The following is a 22,927-nucleotide window of genomic DNA, read 5'->3' as shown; positions in this document are numbered from 1 at the left end:
GACAGTGATTAGGAGTCAATTAGAGAAAGATACCAGGACTTAAAAGAATACTTCTGTGAAGCAGGGCTATTTAACTCAGCTCCACAAATACTTTCCAATATAGGGTGGACACATCAGAGAGATCAGAAGACAGACTTATTACTCATATTCTCTCACTTCATTTCCTTTCTCTGCTTTGTTTCTCCATATGACAAGCTTTTTTATTTGTAGCTCTCCAGGCAAAGAATTGTAATATTTTATGTATAGTAGAACCAGCATGTATTAAACAGGATTTCTTTTTCTTTAGAAACAGAATTTGAAACCACAAACAATTTCTCATTAAATACAAAACAAAACAGCCATATAATCCAATTGTTATTTTTAGTCCTCAATACTTAGAAACACGCTCTATGCCATGGCAAAGTTACCTAGTAAAGATACGGAGAAAAGTAAAAGCAATAAGTAAAATGCTGAAGGTATAAACAATAACACAGAGAACACAGGGAATGTCTCAAAACCAAAAACTAGAATTGGTTTTAGTGAATGAATGCCAAAGAATACTTCAACACATCTGCAACAATTTCCCAGAAATTTAAATTCTCAATTTAAAGCCATTTAAATAAAGGTAATGCAAATGCAGCAAGATATCTATATACTGCTCTCTTTCCCCAGAAACCTCAGTGAAAAGAGTACACCATATAGATTTTTTAGAAAGTAAAGGAATTTCACTTATTTCTTGTATTTAGTTGATTTATATTGTATTTAGCAATAGGGTGCATTAGCTTTAGTGCTTTTAACTCTGAAGTCATTGCTTTCTTAGAAATCTCTTCACATTTTTCTGCAAGTATAAACAAAATGCAGTAAGTATGCTTACTTGCAGTATGTTGAGATTTTTTAGGCCACACATATAATCTCGGTACCCAAGCTGTTTTTCCAGAACAGCATTAATAATGTGATTCACATCTGACCTGTGTCTGTTTAGTTTTCTCTCTAGCAATAAAAGTACCTTTGTTTTTACAACACCGATGGGATTTTGTTTGTTTGTTTCATATACTGTGCTGTGCTTACCACTAGCCACTCCTTCACAGATCTAGCATTAAGATACTAACTTCTTCCTTCTCTTCTAGAGCTGCTGCACCAGCACCATGCACAGCATAAGTAGGAAGACACAGTTGAAAAAAGGGTTTGAGAAACTGCAGCCAAGCACCCATGCTCACTGGACTAAGAAACTTGTAGCAGCCAGAAATGTCAGAAGGCATTATGTGCATGATCATACAGAAGAATACTAGATCATCAGAAAATCATCTCAAATGAGGTTGACCTATTGAAAAGGAGTAATTTCAACCAAGCGTGGCTGCTTTGTAGCAGTCTGTGTTTCAGTCTAAGCCTGGGGAATTGTTTCAGTATCAAAGACTGAGGCTCCTGAAAGCCTCCCTGCCCAGGGATGTGAGGGGAGGCGCTGACCACCGCACTGATGTCAGCATCAAGTACTGCTCAGTATCTCTCTGCAACAACACTTGAGATTGAAAAATCACATGCACAGGATAAAATTAGCAGATACCACTGAAATTTACCTAAAAATCACACCCTCCCCCTCCCTTGCATTTATTTGATGATAAAAATATTTTCACAATTAGTCTTCCCTCTCCTTTCAGGGCATCAAAATGTTACGTTGTCAGCATTTTGTTCTGTTGGAGGGTTTCTTCCCTGGCTTGAACCTTATCCCTTCAAGGTAGTGAATGCTTACACAAAATCCTAGCATCTCTCTTCTGAGGCACATCCATCACTCCAAAAGAAGATGGAACCAAAAAAGAGAAAGCGTACAAATAGCTGTTATTTTAAAAATAGAAAGAAACAAGAACGACTTCATATCAGATTGATTCCAAGGTAAATAAATACAGACTGTATAAAAACTAGAACAAGGTGAAAAGAAATTTTAAATGACATGCAGTAATATATAACAGAAAAATGATTTGTATTTGTTCCAGTAATTTCTTTAAAACTATCTCATTTACTATTCTCTCTTCTATTACTGCTAATATTAAATTCTTGCTGACCTGTTATACTGACTTAATGAAAAATATACTAATAAAAGTAATGATTGGATTCAATCATTCAAGCCTCTGTTGGTACTGAAAATTTTAATTTAGACCCAAGTAAATCACACAGTTATAAAATATGCATTTTTTAATGACTGTTTATAAAATGATCAGCATAGCCCTTTCATTAATCACAATATTTTACTTTATATTTTAAAAATTGTTCAAGCATGGAAGTTGCAAACCAGCTGTTTCAAGGGAGAGGAAGTCTGCAGGTTTTTTAAAGATCTATTCTGTTGCCAATATTAGGACTTTTAGACTAAAAATTCCTTAGTAACATAGACAGAATGCACAAAATTCAGTCTGACTTCAAACAAAAGGGAAAATAAATGTATCAGAACATTTTAATGATTAATGGCTTTGGTTTACTCTCTCTTAAGCTTCTAAATATTGCTTGCAAACACAAAATTGCTGGCAACAACACTATGAAATATCATTGTATTAATATCATGACTGTGAAATATCATTGGCATATTGTGTTATACCATCAAACATTGGCATAGAGATTTTTTTTCTCTAGATTTACACATTCATTTAACAAGAAAGGTTTAAAAGATTAAAATCTTATCATAAAATACATGAATTACCATTAGCAGCAAGTATTAAGTTCTTTGAGAACATCTTTGAAATGTTTTCTCTCACTACAGGCTATGCCTGTTCATTTAAGGAACAGCCCCCAGTGGCCAGAAACTCAGAAGAACTATTCAGCTTCCCACACCTCCTCAAAATCTGTCCTGCAGAGAAACAGGATATAGGTGATGCCTTGTGAAGGCTGACCTGGAACAGAGGCTAAACTGAGTTAAAGGATAAAGTAGGTATTTATTAGAAGGCCTCAAAGGATACACCTTGGGCAGTACAAGAGCTCAGCCAGTGCTACACCCAAGATGAACCCAAAATGGTCACAAAATGGATGACCGATCATGAGGGTTCTCACTTTTATAAGTTCTGGGCCATTAGCATATTGGAGTTAATTGTCCAGTTATAGCTTTAGCTGATGAAGTCCCATCCTTCTTGTTTTTCTCTCTTCAGTCCACATTGTTTATGCTCTTGGGCATGAAATTTGGATCAGTTACCCTTGGTCCCAGCTAGAGAAGAGAGCTTACCATCTCTGTGAAGAGAGCTTACCATCCCTTAATATGAAGCTCAGAACTACACACTAAAGCAGTACAGAATCTGAAAAATATAAAAGCTAAAACCTGAGGCATCACAGGAATAACCAACAGCAGCCACCTAACAGCACAGTCATGTATCAGTAATAGCATAGCATCTCAGACTATCAAAAACTAGAGTTAATGCTGATCTTCATTCACTGCAGAATCAGAAAAGGCTGTTCATGTCACAGAAGTTGCTGCATTTGTATTGTCTATTTAGCAGAGCAGGCTACCAAGTTTGACATCCAGTTAATATATAGTGCTTGAAACCACTTTAGGACACAGTAGCTTCACTACTAGCACTGACATAATGTTCCATTGTCATTAAGCAACAAGATAGAAAGGACCTTTGAGAAAACTTAGGTTTTGTACAGGATGCTTTTAAAGTGCCCTCACACATTATAGGGGAATAAATTACATGATGACCAACTAAGCACGTAAAATAACTCATTAGTAGTAAAAGTGTGAGGACAACACACCATTCCTTCCAGAAAGAGGTGCCTAAAGAGCCACCCCAAAGCCAAGACATAAACCAAAAGGAATGCAACCCACACAATCAACAGCCACTTTGTCAAGAAAATATTTTCTATCTTAATTACACCATGCTTATAAAATTCTGTAATCTACTGACTAAAACAAAGTAATCCCAGTAACTCTAAGAAATGACTACAGACACTGCAGACCTACCAGGCACAGCACTACATGGAGGAATTGTACCTTAATACTGAAGCTCAGGGTACCCCAAGTCTTCTGATGTGGAGAACTACTGACGATACTTTAAATGGCACAAGGAAAGGAATCATGTTACCAGCCTCACAAGATGAGATTCCAAAAAGGCGCCATTCAGGTTCCAAATCTCATTAAAAGAAAAAACCTCCATCTTTCTCCCAAAACAACTAACTCTGGATGAGTCTGTAAGTAGTAAGGACGTCTAGCAGCTCAAAGTGTGGGAGTGGGAACTCTAGACCCAATGTAACACCTTTCTGAAGCACAGCACTGAATTCACTTTGAAGGAAACACATGCTAGCAAAAACACAACCTCCAGCAGCTTCCCTAAAAAGAAAGATTCAAATCTTTAAGCATCATTTTTGGTTTAGCACCCTTTGGCATCCACACTGAAAGACCAAAACTTCAGAGAAGAAAACCGCTTCTAGTAACACTCCTAGGTATTTCCCAGCCCCACAGACTAACCACCCTGGAGGAGAGAAATTCACTGAAACCCAGGTCAGAAGATACAGATGTGTGGTAACTGTCTAGGAACAACTATTAGCTATGGTTAAGAGTTCTTGGAAAGAAAACAAACCAGAACAAAATACCTCCTGTGACATTACCTTGCCTATTAAACCAATACCTACCCTTGCATTCTAAAAGTGCAACAAAACCGAAATGGGAAAACTAACAGAAAAGTGTAAGAAAAAGCAGAAGCCCATCCCCTCCCCTATTTTGAAACGTAGCTTCAGTCTCTAGAATCTGCATGAAAATAGGAGTGGGTGGCTGCCATGGAAACACAATTTTTCCAATTTATTGCTGATCTTCCTAGGGTGAATTACTGACAGTAATAACAAGGGATTGAGGATCCTTGAGTTCAGGAGTTAACTGGAATAAATATTCTTCTTCCCTAAAGAGCCTCCAGCAGCAAGAAGCAGGATCTAGATTAAGATGCCCTTAACAGAAAATAAAGTTTCTTCACCAGTCCCTGTCTGCAAATGCAGTAAGTTTCAGGAGGATTTAAAAGTGGTAACTGCCTCTCTCTTACTGTATATTTAAGAAGTGCATCATAAACTAATGTATCTGTTCAGTTTCTCCAAAACAGTGATGCATAGGGGACTCTGCCCACGAAGAACACAAGAAGAAAGAAAATAAATCTCTCTAGTGCTTGCACAGATTTCACATGGAAAAGTGAAAGTTATATAAAAAGGTTCTTAAGATTTGCATTAATCTCTACAAGCTCCACTCCACCCCTTGAACAACAAGTGAACAGCCTTGGTAAATAGAGTTTCTTCTTAGTGGTCCAAAACAGACCCCAGAGAAATCAAGGAAAGCTGAGCTGGTTTTATTGACTATACAGAAAGAACCTCAAATTGGTGTCAAAATGAGTAAGGTATGAGCAGGACAAACAGTTTTCATCTCCAATACAGGCTACGAAAGCACCTGAAAAAAATATGGCAGTGGACCCTGTATTATTGTGGCCCTCTAGCAGCACTCTCCAGTTGAAAAAACAGATTCACTGTGACTGTGCCAGTGTTTTTTCCTGGCTCTCTGCCTTTGGAAAAACAGGCCTCAGCAAAAAACAATATTTGCATTCAGACAAATGTCCTGTCTCATTTCCTTATACCATCCCATCTCTGGGATCCAGTGAGGCAGCTCATCTGGTGACACATCATCCCTGGGTTTCAGGAGGCACCCAGCATTTTTAAATGCAATTGAAATACCAACTGTTCTTAGGAAAAAACATACACAAATTTAAATCCATGAGCCTTTTTCTGAGCAGTTACAGCTTAGGAGAAAAGGTCTTTGGAGTTTCATTGCCAGGTCCCAGAAATAATTTGTTTAATATGCCACTTATCAAAAAACAGCCAACAAAATACTGAGCATCCTCAGAAATGACAAAAAAATGCCACAGTTGTATTACAGTGTCAAATATTGCATTGGTGCAACTTCATCCTAAGTATGAATAGCAGTCACTTTAGTTCCTGAGGGATATAGCAGAGTCAGAAGAACACAGCAAGATGAACAACACATGTAGCTAAGAGAATAGAGTGCCTGTCTTATGGGTGGAGATTAAAAATCAGTCACCAATGTGCCTGTGCTCCATCACCTTTCCTGGCTGTGCTCATGGCTCACCCCTGAAGGTCAGGCCACAGCCAGCCACAAGACACAGGAGAGAAACAGATGTCTGCTACATTCCAGTGCATCAAGATGTTACAAGATGTCATTAGTTGTAGATGGGCTACTCCTAACAGTGATGGAGCTAGAGTGGTCTTTTGTGAGGTGAAATAAAAAGATACCACAGAAACAGGCAGTCTTTTAAGGACAAAGAGAAAGGCTGATTGCTGGGTTGTTTCTGCAATGTAAGCCTAATTTATGACACAAGCATTCTCCTCCACAGCAATGTCAGAATGACCTCTTAGGTATTTGAGGATATCTACAAATCTTCCTTTATTCAGTGGTTTGAAAAAGACCCAGTGAGGTCCTAAAAATTTATGTGGGAGTCTTTGATTAAAACAAATGAGACAATGATTCCTCAGGAAAGAGCAGCACGAGCTATGTACATAAAAATGATATTATGAAAAAGGCAACACCACAGAAATGTTTCACTTATTGTACTGGAAAAGTGTCTATGAATTGTTTCTTTCCACAGTAAGATAACCTGCTTTACTCTGCATTAGTGACAGAATAATTTGTTCTTTTATTATCCAGGTTATTTATTATTTTAAGTACTGATCTGTTGCAACTTTCCTGACTTATCGCAAGACAACCACACTTCTGGGAACAAGATGAAATACAGCCAGGAGAAACTATTTTTTGTCAAAGTTAAAAATACACTGCACTGGCATCCTAATTTAACACTTCATTCTTTGTCCCATGCTTTTGTTTGTATATCTTTCTTCTGGAGAAAAAGCCCAGGAGAGCAGTGACACACACCTGAATCAGTCATGTAATGCACAAATCAGTTTTAAAAAATCCTTAGTGAGCAATGGATATAAGTCTGTCCACTTGAGAATCCTCATTTAACTTCAAACATTAACTACACTCTTCCTCTCCTGTAACAAAATATTCCCACCCACAATTTCCACTTTTTCATCCTAAACACACCACAAAGAAAAGTCTCAGTTAAAGATTAATGAGTTGTACTGTCTTTGTACTGTACATACTTTCAGTGTAGCACAATAGATTTTTTTCACCAATAATCAACATTCAGGACTCTCAAATATGCAAAATTTCAAGAGTTCTTAAAAAACTCTTAAGTTTTTCAAGAGTTTACTTAAGGAGTTCTCATACCCCTCGGTAATGCTGATAGACTATTGGGAAGGCTATTCTTCTTCTTGCTAGAGCATGCAGTTTTTGAAAGCACATCCTGACTTTAAAGAGCTGCTTCAGAGCAGCGTGGTACATCTTGCTCAAGCTCCTGCTTCCATCACATCCTTCTCCATCACACCAAGTTGCAGCTCTTCCTCTAAGCAAGAGGCTGTATTGCTTTTCCACTTCCAACCATGGACCACTTAATTCTCCTTTCATAGCTCACACTGTAGTCAAAATTAATGTTTTAGCAACCACCCATTAACTGACCAACCAATTTAGCTGACCACCTCTAAGCAGCAGAGATTTTGTGTACTTTGTGTCTTATGTGATGAAATGAGTAACAATTAATAAAGCTTTTTCTATACTTAAGAGTATATTAAGAGTATAGCCTAAAGCAGCACCAATACTTTAATGCTTCTGTTTTCATTCTTAGATTTAGTAATTCCCAACATGGAAGCAGATTTTAATACAGAAAATATACCAGAAAAACAAATCTAGAATAACTAAGCAGGAAGTAATTTAAGAAGAAGCCTGTTGCCCAAAGTCAGGGGCAAACTGAAAAAGCGAAGAAAAGCTCAAGGCTAGAAATAGATTTTTTCCTCACAGAGTTTTCCCACTGTTTAAGAGAATAACAGAATTACAGGCACCCTGAAGGGATAACAACACATAGAAAGTAGTTTCCAGTTGGCTATGCTAACACCTTTGATTAAGTGAAAACAGCTGAGTAAAACAAACTGAAATACTACAACTTTCATTATTTGATTACTTTAACAAAACAAGTCTGAAACATGAAATACAGAGACAGCAACCCAAAAAGTTTGAAGAGTATCTAAAATATTAATGACCTATCCATAGATATAAAATTATCAATCAAACATTCACAGGTCCTTTGCCAATTCATTCTGATCTCAAATGAAGCTAAGTGAAGCATCTCTTTGATCCAAGATGCATGTATTATTTAGCATTAGCTAGACATTTGTTCATTTATGCAGACACATGCCAACAGGATTTATGCAAGAGGGTACCCATTTCTGCTCAATTTGAAATGTCTTGGTTCTCTCTCTGGAATCTAAACCACACTGATTTATAGCTTTTAGGGACTCTTTGTATTTTAGCAAAAGCATACTTTCAAAAAGCTACAGGCAGAAACTCTATCAGTAGAAAAATGAGATACATAAAGGTCCCAGTGCATCTCCAAAGAACAAGGTGTCAGTATCTGTGCTGCCTCCTCTTGTACACACACGTGACCCTAGGTACTTGCACAAGCACAAAAACAGCAATTCCACTAATTTTTCATGGTAATGTTGCAGATTTTCTTTTCTGGCATACTATAATATGCAAGTAGGAGTGGATTTTTGAGAGATAGAGTCTGGGAAGAACAGGCTTGGGATGGTGATTCTGGTTTTTCAGTTTTGATGAGCTGGTGTGGGGTTTTGTTCTTGGTCTATGCAGCTGACCAAAATTTGCATCACACACATTAAAACCCTAAATACATATTTACATGGAAGACTGGTAAAGAACAGAATGAAAGGGAAACATGAACTGCTGCTAAGAGCTAGCAACAGTGAGAAAGTAAAATTTGGGGGGGGGGGAAAGGCAATAAACTCTGAAAGGGTAAGTGCCTTTGGTTTCTTTTCCCTATAAACCGTTCCCTGTGTCCCACACTTGTGGAGTGTGAATATAGACTCAGCTGTAAGTACATTCCATATGAACAACTTTTCAGCTCAAGTACTTTTAAACTTCTCAGCATCCCAAATCTTCCAGTATTCTTAGGATTTCTTGTTCCACAACCCCTCTTCTAAAGACGAAGAACTTTTGCGAATAATCAAAATAGGAAATTCATGCACCATTGTTTAAATTTCCTTTTGCCCTGCCCCTGCAACACACAGAGCAACACTCAACACCCAGACTGGATGTGCTTATTGATAGACTCAGCATTTAGTATGTGATAAACTTCCAGCTGATGGAAGTTTGGCTGAACAACATACAAAAACAGTCAAAAAATTATAAATATTTGCCACATCCTGAAAGATTTCTGTTAAGCTGGGAAATATAGGCTAAATCTGTAGCCCTAATTCAACCTATTAACAGTATTCTGTGCAATGTTTGCTTTTAAAACACAGGAGAATGAGAGATATCTAAAACAAAAACAAGTTTAAAAATCAAACAGCAAACCATTTCTTTCCTCCTGTCCAAACAGACCTCAGTAGCACCCAAACAATGTGAGCCAACCGAAACTGTCACATAATACTGCACTTATCTATCTAGCACTGCTGAAGCCAAGCACTGAGGGAGGGAGATACTAACAGAGGTCTATAGAATTAGTGCCATTAAGTTGAAGCAAAGAATTCATTCCCTGTACCTGAAGGGGAAAAAAGTAGGTTAATAAAAACAACAATTATTGAGTAACTAGAGGCAAAAAGTAATGCTAATATAACAGAACTCAGAAAAATAAAGCAAAGGAGATGGGACTATCATGAGGGCACATCTTACAGAGCTGAGCCACTATTTTACCAGTTAGATTTTGAAGTGCCAGCAAGGACAAGATCAGGCAAGCAAATTGAAAAACGGAGGAAATGGGTCACAGAGTAGTGGAGACAAAATGAGGTATTGAACTGCTCAATTTGCATCAAGACAACTTCAAATCTACATTTAGGTATGAAACTAAAGGAAAGAGAAGAACAGAGGCACACAAACAGACCTGGGAGAACCGTTTCAAGGTTAGCTGATGTGCTGCTGCAGAAACTCAACAAGGGATCATAAAAAAACCCCTTTGATCAAAGGTAAATCTTAAAAATGAAATGTTCAGGAGGTTTAATGCTTGAGGAAGCATGGGCAAAGAAACATTTTAAAAAGTACCAGGACAGCTGGTGATGAGAAGTGGAATCAAGGGAGTATCCTTCAGAGCTAGGGAAATCAAATCATATCTCTGCAATATTCATCTGACACAGTTACACCTTAAACATTGAAAACTCCCAGCTTAACAGGAAATTCCAAATGAACACCTTAACAGCAAATGACACCAGCCAGCAATACCCACACTACAAGACACAGAGCAACTGACAAAAAATCCACTGAAAGGGCAGTTTTGGCATAATCTTTTGAAAAGAAAAAATTATTACAGGAATAAAACTTGTGCTCCTCAGCCAAGTGTCCTCCTGGACACTTTATCCAGCATCCTAACTACATCAATCAATCAATCACTTAACTTTGCTGAGGAAGCAGAAGGACTTCTAGAGACTTTGGGGTTTTATTTTGTCAGCTTTTGGTTGGGTTTTTTTTTCACCCCTTCATTTTTCACTTTCTTTTTGAAAAAAACCACAACTTTTCAACTTGATCAAGTTTATTATTAGTAAACTGCAGCTTCAGCAAGGAAAGAACAGCTCCTGCTAAGAAACAGCAGTGAAGCATTGCCATGAGAATCAAACCAATAGACAGCTGTGGTTCAGCTCCCCTCCTCTGGCAGTAGCTAATAAGCAACACTTCAACAGAATGTGAAATGCTGTCTGCTAATAATTGGTATTTGGTATACACAGTATCATTACAGGATATATGGGAATTTCCTGATTCCCCAAACAAAATAACTGTTTGGAAATAGTCATCCAAATATCATCTAAGAAATACCTGCAAGTGTATACAGTGCTTTTGCTGGCATAGGTATATAAAAAATAAAGTGATACTCAGGATGGCTTTAACTTCATGCTGTTGCAGACCATTAATGCAGCTCATATTAAACACTTGACTCAGGCAACTATATCCAATACTCACTGTGACATTGCAAGAAAATTGCCTTTTTGAAAAATGAAAGAATAATCTCCAAAAGCTACCGGATAAACTCACGAGAGTCTTAACCTTGACACCTAACAAAATATCAGTTACTCTTTAAGCATAAGGGCAAGGATTAAACAGCCCAGAGGTGCTCTCTCCTTCATACTGCTGCAGTTCACTAGTGGTCCAAATCAGCCATCCAGCACCATTACTACTAAACTTTTCCACTTCAGAATAAAGCCCCAGTTTTATAAATCAATTTGCGTTCTTCAGATGAGAGGCACATACTAGTACTATTTGCTACTATCGTGCACACACTGTTATCTACACAAGACACAAACAAGCCTTTAGAAAACAACCTGTAGAGGTCTACCACCTTCCACTGACCTCCTTCAAAATCATTTTGGCTCTGTTTCAGCCTTTTATTGCTCTTTGGCACTAGCAATACACCATTTGATCATTATAAAAAGAATCACAGCAGATGCACCTACAAACAGAGCCTGATGCTTTAAGTGGATTAGGAAGAGATGAACTCTCAAGAAACAAAGTTCCTGAGTTTATGCTAATAAATTTACTTTAAAAGACTAAATTAAGAAGAAACATATGCAGATTTCCTTAAGCACTTCTATTTTGGAGTGAAGATGCAAAAGTGCTGCTCATACTGTACTTCCCCACAGTATTCCAAGTATTTCTGTATTAGTAAGTTTTTCCAAACTTAAATTTTGCCCTCACCAAACACTGCAGCAGAAAAGACACCAGTGTAGCTGGCAGAGGGGAACATACTTATCATGCAATTAGCTATATACTGCTGCATTGTTCTCTTTCTCTCTTTACACTGTACAGAACAACAAATGAGATGGAACCAGCTTCACTAGATTGAATTTTTCCAATGGCAAAACCATCTTCATTTGATTACAGATCAGACTTGGCAAGACAGACTCCACATGCTACATGAATGAAGAAATGCAGATGCAAGTGACTGTTTTACTGTCGAGAACTATGAGGAATTAATAGTCTGTCACATACAAACCAGAACAAGACAAGCAAAACCAGAAAACCATGCTATAGTTACAACAGCACAATACACAGAAAAAATTTTAGCTCTCTGAAATATTTTTGAGTCATCTTTGCAGTGTAAATGTGCATGGGTAGGGGGCTGCTACCACTGTTGAGTTTAATAACACATAGAAGGGCACCGTTCATAGTTTTACTGAATTTACATTCATCTTTGCTTTCATGACTCTTGGTCACTTCTTACTTTTGCATGCCTTCCTTAACTTTTAGAGTAAAATAACAGCTTCACCTATCAGAATTCCAAAAATATCAAGGAACAGTAAAGAAAAAGTGTTTAGACTGAACATATGCCTCAAAAATGGTTTAGATGAAATTTTATAGTGTATCTTAGTTGTGCCTTAATAGGCAAGGCGGTAAGCAAAATGGGTGGAGAGCTAGAACTTTTTTATAGAAATAAGTCACTAGGAAGCATTCATCATTTCTCCCATACAAAAATTTGCTTAATTCCATAATTCACAGTAGCATATCCATAAAACTTAAGCAACTTACTTTGCAGTGGTCATACTGCTGCTGTAAGGTTGGAACATCCCCTCCAACAGGCATTTGTTTTTTCAGTTCTTCATCTTTTGCATTCAGCCATTTGATTAACTCTTCCAGGGATGTCAGTAATCTGTTCCATTTCTCTGCACTGGCCTCCAAGTGAGCCCTGTGATACAGCATAATAGCATCTTTAAAGCCCTGAATGGCAAAACCAGCTTGGGAAAACAAAGTTACTGCATCACTAAGATGAGAATGTTTCAAGTGCTTAATTACAAAGCAACTTTGTGTTAAAAAAAAAAAAAAAAAACAACCCTTATTTCAGAACACTTTGCACACCAAATCAAAATAAGCAAAGGAGAAACAGGGGAACACAGACAAATATGTCCCTGGTGCTGTAACTTATCAAAAACCTTGAACATTGCAAGTCTAAGCAACATAAAAAATTCCTGTGTTTTGTAGTGACTCCCCCACTGTTGTGCAAACGCTCATTTTGTGAGCTAAAGCACTGCAAACCTGAACGCAAACCTGAACTTCACGCCAGGACCTTGCCTCTCAAGAAGCAAAATCTAGTGTGTTCTACCAGTAGTTATCAATAGCAAATTGCCTGTGCTGCTGAACATATCAGTCAGTGACACACTGATATGTTCATGTGTATATGTATATGATTAATAAATCATCTCTCATCGATGTTGAGTTGTTAGACTACCAATACAGTGAATCTTTTCCTCACTTTTATTGACAAATAAATCAAACTCCACAATATCTTTTTCTTTAATAATAATTTTCAGAAATACCTTGAGATTCAGCGTCTTCTCCCTGCAGTGCCAAAAATATGCATAGAAATCTTCAAAAGGGACTGCCTACCCCTCTTTTACTGCAGTCATTCTTTGTTATGCTATCATTCAAGATCAGCATGTGTCTAATTTATATCAGCAAAAAACAAGTTTCTTTCTTCACACAGAGGGGGGAGTAGAGCTGAATGATTCTCAGTGTAGACTGACACCAGTTCTGCAAGTTTCTCCCTGCTTCTGAATGATGAATGAAGTAAACTCTATTCCCTTTCCTATTTTGCACACTGTTGGCTACCTTTATTTTTCTGATTCTCTGAGAGTCACACCTAGAAAATTTCACCTAGCTTGTATTATCATTTCAAGTGACATTAGAGTGAATGTTTGGGGCTGATACAACAGCATTTGGATGTGCTGTGCTACAAGGTTAAATCCAGCCCAAGCTTAAGGTTGGCCACACTGAGATCTCCCAGCAATACTAGGATAGATGAATCAAGGAAGAAGTCAAGTAAGAGTATATAAGGAGGGAAATACAAAGAAAAAAAAATCCATATTTCTGAAAAGGATAAACCAAGTACCTTTAGGAAGAGGAACCTAATCTCTTCACTCCTGTGAAGGAAAGCAACTCCTGTGAAGGAAAGTAACTACTTGGGAAAAAATATGAAACTAAAGTAGTTGCTGGAAGTGACATTTTATTGCCTATAATTTTGTGTGTTATAGTTTCTATTGTCCCTTATTGGTCTCACTGATACCTTTGTCTCAACACTGAATAGCAACAAGCTGCTAGGAGGTCAGGCCTAAATGCAGAGTCAGCATCCCACCATGCACTGAAGCACAAGCAAGTTGTGCTGGCCTTGGTGTGCAGGCCAGCAGCTTCTGAGCGGAATGTATTGTCTCCACTCTCCTGATATTTTTTCAGGTACTCAGAACTGGCCCTTCTTTCTTGAAATGAAAAGAGTTGTACTTCTTACTTATCAGGCAGAGGAGACATATTGCCCTCTCATCTAAGCCAAGGCAGCCCACATTTGAACTTAACAGTGTTGCTATCAGCTTCTGTTTGCTAAAAAAAAGTATATCTATATATTTGAGAATTTCCAGTAGCAACTACAATTAAAATGTTCAGATTTATAGCTTTCTGTACATTTGATAGTGAAATCTCTATTCATGATGACATATTACTGTTTCTAGCATATATAAGCAGCTCTCACCCCTCAAAACTGGCACTCTCTGAGGCTTCAAGATTCTGCTCTAATTCTTTAGTGGAATTCTTGTGTGCAAAATAAATTGGAGCTTTGTAAGGAGGGAAAAACCTCCTGTAACTAGATAAAGGACAATTTAGGGGGGTTCACCACTTTGCAACATACAATGCAATAATATTCATAGTAAAACAACTAATCTGATATAAATGGGAATGATATTGCATATATTACAGGATAAAACACATTGTAATTTACCACTAAGTACTTGTGTGCATGCCAAATTAATGTCAATACCAAAAATAACACTAGCAAGCACATGGTTTCAAAGTCCAGTGCAAGTTAATCCTGCAGAGGTAGAGCAGTAAGGGGTGGAGAGGAAATGGACTACACCAGCAGGGATTTCAAAATTTTTCACCAAGTACAAAGTGACTTAACCTCCCAAAGAAAGATATTAAAAAGGGAAAAAATAAACAGGGAAAAACTCATCACATCAGCCTGGATTTTTACAGAATACTATCCTTTTAATCTTATCAAAAGCAATACTGAAAGTGAAAGTAAGATGCAGCAGCTGAAAAGCAGACACAAGCATTCAATTCTCCTGGGGAACAAAGAAACACATTCAGTAAATCCCATTCAAAGCAAATGCTGCACAGGAGCAAGAGAATCAAGATTTGCTTTAAAATGCAAGTCAGTGTAAAGTTTTAGTATCATATTTATATTTGTCATACAGACATTATCAGAAAGAGAAGATAAACTATGCAGAAGTTCTGAAATGTTTCTTGGGCTTTACTGTTCTCTCTCTCGGGATTACTGGCCTTTGCTTTGGAGTTGGTACCTTACTGATAAAGAGCCTGCAAACAAAGCTTCAGGTGTTTGTGTTCATGTGACAAGTGAATTGGCAAACTCAGGGATTTACTAGGTCAAGTGATGGCTTAAGAATCTGCTTTGATCAAAATAGAGGTCAGTTATAGATGATTGTGTCTGGGCATGAGTTGGAGCACAAATATTCACCAGCAGCAACCACTGGGTATGCAAAAGCACTCCTAAGGGAATCCTGGATGAACCTGAAGAACACAGATGCTCCCATCCAGCTGACCAGACTGAGAGGAACCCTTCCCTCCCCCTCCCGCCCATGCTGAATAAAATCATCCAGAAAACAGCAACTCTGACACAACTCCCCTTCTGTTGACCCCGAGAGGCTCTCTTCACAGCTGGAGACCTCCTCAGCTTTTGATTCTGCTATGGAGGTAGCACTTTTCCTGCTGAGTGACAAGGGAACACACGGAATAAAAAAAGATTGGTGGGTGGTCTAAATATAGAGAAACAGAGAGAAACTCCTTTTCCGTTTGTCCCATGCTTTTATCTCTACCCTCCCCCAAACACTAACATCCTCACACCTCCTGCCCTAGGAGAAACGAATCTCCCCTAAACATTAGCTTTAAAAAGCAGACCCCCACAAGCCTGCAGCTTTGTTTTCTTCCTGGGAATAAGATAAAGACAGAAAAAGAAAGAAGCTAAGTCTACAATTTCAAGGAGAGAGATGCAGCATCATAGAAACTCCAAGTACAATTTTAAGCAGCTTCTGTGGATTTAAAAATATGTCAGAAAAGCACGGCTTTTCCAGTTTGGAACTCCCTTTAGTTACAGTAGCAAAGAAGTAAACTCAGCACAGTGACTAGCAACACCGGCTCTAAGGACTGAAGTGATGAGAAAAACTCATGCAGTCTCTCTTCAGGAGAGCAGTATTTTCAGCAATTAAAAATCAGAATAATTGGAATGTATGCATACCTGAAAATATTCTAAAGAGCTTAGAGAAACTTTAATTTAGAAGCACTATGCCAAGCTAAAACCCTTTATGAAACAATCGGCTTTTTAATTCTTCAGTCCTAGCATCTAGAAGTTACATGTTGTTCTCACTAAGAGTCATCCATATAATTTTGCTTCCCAATTCATCCTTGTAAAAAGATACACCAAGAAAGCAAAAACTGAAGGCAAACAGACTTCTGTGCTTTGTTACTCCCCTACGAAGGCTTTCAGGACTCTTGCACAAGTTAGAAAAGTGAACTGCAATCAAAGAGCAGAGCAAATACATTAACTCAGAAATACTATGCTCTTTTCAGTAGTGACTGAGATTTGAAAGGATAATATCCTTTTCTTAGATTTGCACCAGTATTCTCTGTCTTGCCTATCTTACACTTTGATCTCCAGTGACATGTGGCTCCGCAGCACAGCAGGTACCAGGAGAGCAACATTAATGCTGTCCAATGTATACACATGCCATGACTATGAAGAACAGAAAAGATGGGTCTGAGTTCAGAAAATGTATTCCCAATTTCTGAGCACAATCAGTCTTTCCGTACTACAGCCTTGGAACTCATAGCTGTACAGGATAAGTGGTTTGAAGGCCCTTTCTCATGGCCATCCATTTCTCCCAAATTATGACCAAGCCCAGGAATGGTCAAGCAACCCAATGGTTCTTGCTAGGACTCCACAATTTATAAGCTACTACTTTAAGAGCATGCTTTTGTCTCTCTCTCACACAAACTTGTGAATAGAGCTTTTAACATCTCAAGTCCAACAGCTCTTGCATTAAACTGTGCATGTGGTGGAGCCAGTCTCTGCAAGGCCCCACACCAAACTGCTTGGTTCTTTGGGTTCGAGTCCTCCAAGGGCTTTCAAGGAGCTGATTTAACAGTTTCATTTAACTGTTCACCATCTGAAGGTTGGTGATGGGATAAAATTTACATGAAAATAAGTATGAAATATTCCCCCCTATTTCAGTCATTCAAACTCTTGTGCCTGAATTTCAAGGCTGGCTCATTTTCCTGGCCTTTGGAATATCCATATGAATGTTTTAAAGGAGCAGTTTTCTCAAACCAACAAGCAAGTTGTTGCAATTAAAAGCTCTAGAAATTATCCTCTGTGTAATTAATTTTCATGTAGAATTTAATTCAATAATGAACACGGCAGTATCTATTTCAAAAGTGGCATCACTGAGATTTAACTATTATCACACTTGAGCTTGGCACAGATAGGGTCAAAAAACTGTAAAATGCATTCCTTGATTAATATAAGTACTTTAAAAAATGTTTCAATTGAATAGCAGCAACTGAATTATTAATTTGAATTAATAATTTAAAACCAATTAAATGGATCAAGATACTTAAGATGCAAGTTTAGTAACTTAGTAATCTCAAAACAAAAATTTTGGAAAAACAAAATGATCAACAAACCTCTGATTTCTCCTCAAAGTCATGGCAGATTTGCAGAATTATTTCACTGACACTGCCATTGATTTGCAATAAGGAAAGACTCAATGAACTTTCTGGAAATTTTGGTACAAAGTCAGCAAGCTACAACTGTGAAGCTCTGAAGAGAAAACAAGTAGTTAAGCCTACCTGGTGAAAAAGTTCACCAAGTTTTAATATTTCCACTCAGGGACCCTTCATGAAAGAGAGTACATGGATCATTTCAATGCTGTGGTCATATTTGTCAACCTCTAAGAAGAAAGGACCTGTCCCCCACCACACCTTGATGTTTTCATTACTTACCTGATGTTAGCTGACTTTGCCTTCAGGTCGTTCCAGCGCTGGTTCATGTCATCAAGCCGGTGCTGGAGCAGAGCAGCTTCCTCAGAGTTCCCCAAGGCTTTCACCATTTTCTGTCTGTTTCCATCAATGCTTTTAAAGATGTCATTGTGGGCATCAATCTCAGCTTGGATGTCCTGAAATACCAGCAAGAAAAGTTCAAACATAGTTCTGTAAGTAGAGGAGGGGAGAGCTGACTCTCATGAGTGCTCCTAAACAGTAGGACAGAGCACGTATTCCAGCTTCCTTGGGTGTCTCTGATAAAAGATGCACAGGAGAAAACCTGCAGTCCTATTAACGTCACTACAAAAGGTCTAGCTTTCTTAAGTGTGATAAAAGGAGTCTGAAAGTCATGCAAGGCTGTGAAAAAGGAAGTAGATTTATAAACACCAAGTTCTGTGATGTTGTGTTTTGTAGCACTGAAGGTAACTAACTGTCTCCTGTTCACCCACGCATTTCACACAGTGTGGCATTTGCAAATGCACTAAAACTCATTTCCTCTCCAGAAATTACACCGATTCAGCCTTAGCTATGTCATCTCTTTCTTCTTTGAAACAAAACAGTCCAGAAACTTTAAATAGTCTAGTGAAATGCAGCCTTTACCTAGTATTTTAGGTCACACAGCATTTAACTAAAATCTTAACTTTAAAATCTAAACTGCAGCTAAATGGTTACCGCAACCAAAAGTCCATTTTTACAATTAAACTACTTTGCATAATGGCCTGAATATATGGAGAGTTAGACATAAAATGGCAGGATATATTATAATCTGATTTTCATAGTAAATGCTGAAAAGAAAAAGAAAAGCTTGTAATTTCCATTCTGTTGATTCATTTCTCCTCCCCTTAGAAATTAAACACATTTTATTCTCTCATCTACCATCTGCCTCAAGAAACACATTACAGATATTGTCTTCATCTAATTGAGCACAGTATTATTTTTAAAACACATAAAAAGAGCAAACAAAACTTCCTGCACCACTGCCAATGGTTTCTAGCATCCATACATCACATCTATGTATACTCCAATAAAGCAATGTAAATGTGTTGAAAGCCAGGAGGTGTACTGGCTGTCTCAAAAGGATTAATCAACGAAGATTATGACAGGAACTTGATGCAGATGTAAATAAACTTCTTTTGCAAAGGAGGAAATCAAATATCTGAAATTCCTTAAAGTTTTTTATTCTTCCAATCAACTCCTCAGTAATCACCATCTGTTCCCAGACGCAGAAAAGGAAGGGGCTTTTTTACCTCCCCATCCTAAAGATGTATTCCTGCTGGCACATATACAAATGGAAGTGGAAAAGTAGCCGTGAATTTGAGATAGAATGAAAGCTTTCTAGAGTGAGGAAAGAAAACAAAAAAGTCAGGATACAGGTGAAGAAGAGGAGGGAGGAGAGATGGGGCAGTGGGAAAGGAGGTAAGAGAGAGAGGGAAGCACTGGTGAAGCTCTGTATGGCCATAAGAGCTACTGCGTGACTTTGGACAACCACTTTTATTTGCACTAAGATTCCCTTCTTTAAAGCAGGTAAAAAACACTTTTTCTGTCTTTGAAACAACCTGATAAAAATCACCATTCTAAACACAGAAACAAAAATGATGTTTAAAAGGAAAAAACAAAATGGAATTGTCTGATGATCAGCCAACCCGAATAAAATGGCAAAGTCACTAGCTGAATTAGGTGCTAATCTAAAAATATTTGCAGCTCCTGTCCTTACAACTCCAGCATGCATGCAGGTGCAGTGAAACCCAGCTCAATCCCACAGAGCAGGAGGTACAGTCACTGCACAGAATTACAATTCCAAGTGCAATGAATTTGTGCTACAAAAGCCAGATCATGCAAAACATTTCTCTTGGCCTCTTTAAAGTCACAAATGACAACTTCATCAAAAACAAACTGATCTCTAATCTTCCTTCTACAATCACAATATTAACTGTAAATCCATTCATTCTAGAACCTTCATAAAGCATTCTATCATCTTACTTGAGACAACAATTCTGCATGCCTGCTCAAAAATGTTTCATTCACAATGGGTTTGATTCTTACATTTTCCAGTCATCAAGTTACATTGATTAAGGCACAATAAATCTGCCGTTCACATTCTTGAGTCCCATCTGTAATAACCATGTTGAGACAAATCAGCTCAAAGAATAAAGTTCCATAATTAACTTCTCTCTCATTTCTGCTTTCCATTTTCCAGGTGAAAAAAATCCAACCAACCACTGCCAGCTGATAGATAACCCAATGGGATTGATAAAGTTATTGAATGTGAGTTTGTCACAGCCCTCAAAGAAAAGATGGAGAGAACATCAAATAACATACCCCACATCAGTGTGCACATGGAAGACGTACAGCAGGAAAGTGGGATGTGAAAAATTACTAACAGCAAGAAATGGGCACAATAAGTTAGTTTTCTCCCATAATGATATAAAACATCTGGATTTTTATTCAGGCACTGTCTTCTGGATGATGGGCTCCCACCTTATCCTAAGACTGCTGTAATTGCTAGCAATTGGCAATATGCTCCTTTATTCACAGTGTTATCCAAGTCTTTCAAGTCTTATTTGTAAATATGTGGTTGCCCTACCTTCAAATTTCTTTCTTCAAAGTGGAAAGGACTCTCATTCTGTAAAACCACCCCCCCCCCCCCATTTATGTTCCTCCTAATCTATTATTTCTCTTTCTCCTGCCTTTTTCTTGGTCTTTGTTTCTCCATTGTCCTCGACATGGCAAAAAATAGGATGGAAAAAGTTGAATATGCCTGCTTGGGTCCCAGTGAGGATTAACTCTTTCTAGAGTTAATCCACTTTCAATTCTGCAATATTTTAGGGGAATACTTAGAGTTTCTTCTATTATCACGTGGACGTTCCCATATTCAGAGTCACAGGGGCAATACACTAGGGAATGCAGGAGAAGAGGAAAAAATTCTGTTGCTTTTGCCGCATAAAGAGGGAGATACAACTGTGGAACTCCATCACTGCTCTCAGCCCAGTGCTTAAGGGATATGGACCACAGTGGTCCCCCAGTGCATGTGAAACAAATCAAAGGGCAGAGAAGAGAAAAACAAAACAAAAACACAATAGAAAAAACCTCCAAAATCCTAAAGAAATACACTATAAGCAGAAAATGTCTTCTTGCTTTATCAACTTTTTTTAAGGCACTACTATAAAGATGCCATATTTTGCTAATTTTGCAAATATTTATGTGCACTTGGCTGCTAAACTGAATTGATAATTTATTGTAGAGGTCAACATATTTGTTCACATGCAAGTGCTTGCAGGCTTAATGCCCTAAATTAAAAGAAAGCTTTTTGAGGAAAAAATAAACCTATGTATAAATCAAGGTGAAAGCTCCAAAGTTTGAAAGGTAGAAAGGAGAAGAAATAACTAGCTTGGCATTTAGATCATACTTAACCCTAGCCAGACTATTAAAACATTGACACTTCCCTAAATTCCTTTTAAGTATTAAGATCAAACTGCTGCCTTTTCCCACTTTGATGTGGTGATTTCAAAATTTTATTTCCATTCTGAATCTTCTCTGCCTTCTTTGCTTCTCTCCCTCTTTACCTTTCTTCCTGCAGAATTCGTTATATGTTTGGATTTGATTTTAAACCTTGTCTCCATAATAAAAACCTTCTTGCTTTAACTCCCACTGAATAAAATCTAAATGATCATGCAATGACAACTGAAGAGCATGTGTCTTTAAAGAATGTATAAATATGTGCCACTCAGTAAGGCTGCAGATGGAAGTACTGAAAAGGACCCAAAAACAAGTTGCTACTAGAACAGCCCAATGGCAGACTGGAGTGACACACCCAGGGTAAATGAAGTATATGAGAAAGATTGGAACAGAACCCAATTTAGGAACCCAGCTCAATCAGCTGTTAAACATTTGTCTTTTCTTTCCCCCTTATAAATTGCAAAGATAGGTTAAAAGCAGTTACAGCATTAGGCATAATTGTCCTTTGGAAACTATCAATACTTTAAAAAAGGCAAGAAAGCTCCAAGCCAAACCCAGACATGATGCATCTTTTTTCTAAATTATGAGTCCAGAGGGTCTCTAATTCACTCTGCAACGCTCTAAGCTATTAACAGATTCACTTCTACTCACATTTTTTCAGGTTTCGTCTGTATTGACAATATACCAGTAAGGATGGTAAGTCAAAGTATTTCCCTTTTTACAGGGCTCAAATACTTTTGTAGAAGGTAGAAACACAACTAATAAAGATAAAAAAACAACTAATGGAAGAAAACTCTATGGCCAAATTAAAGTAGAAGAAACTATGCATTCTGAAACATACAAAGTGTTACTGTATTGATTTCTCACTATTAAAAATTCTGGGGTAATAATACAAGGATCTACAACAGGGAAGTTATTTTATTTTGTAAGGGAAATATGTTCCCATAGCATTAAAGATTCTTTTATCAAAACCCTAATCAAATTTTTCTTACATAAGGGCACAAAACTCAACTTAGTCTCTCCAGAAAAAAGTCAACAGCATTCTGTACCAAATCATAGCTTCACATAGGGTTTAAAGGCAGGACTCATCAATCTTCTACTACAAAGTTTTTGAATCCACTATATACAGTAAAATTCTGGATTACACTCCAATTATTTTTATGTTTATTAGGAAACAGAATTCCACTGTATTTTTGTAAACATCTGACCACATATCAGGAATGGCAAGTTATGCCATGCAAACGACAAATGGCTTGCAAGAAATGGACATACAGGTACAATGCCGATGCTGTCCAACAAGCCTGGCAGCATTTTGTTTTG

General features: G+C 37.7%; 1 protein-coding gene across 6 annotated transcripts in view; it reads right to left on the bottom strand.

The window, feature by feature from the left end:
- The window catches only part of UTRN (utrophin), a 340,805-nt gene that overhangs the window by 98,351 nt on the left and 219,527 nt on the right, over window positions 1–22,927 (bottom strand). For all 6 annotated transcript variants that reach the window (XM_063151512.1, XM_063151511.1, XM_063151513.1 and 3 more), the window contains 2 exons: window positions 18,113–18,285; window positions 12,584–12,740 (listed from right to left, as the gene is read on the bottom strand). In XM_063151512.1, coding sequence (XP_063007582.1) covers window positions 12,584–12,740; window positions 18,113–18,285 — 330 coding nt within the window. The remainder of the gene's footprint in view (window positions 1–12,583; window positions 12,741–18,112; window positions 18,286–22,927) is intronic.

Source organism: Melospiza melodia, chromosome 3 (genome assembly GCF_035770615.1).
Source record: "Melospiza melodia melodia isolate bMelMel2 chromosome 3, bMelMel2.pri, whole genome shotgun sequence".
NCBI classification, from domain to species: Eukaryota; Metazoa; Chordata; class Aves; order Passeriformes; family Passerellidae; genus Melospiza; species Melospiza melodia.
The sequence above is the reverse complement of the archived record's forward strand: the minus strand, read 5'-3'. Positions and strand labels throughout refer to the sequence as shown.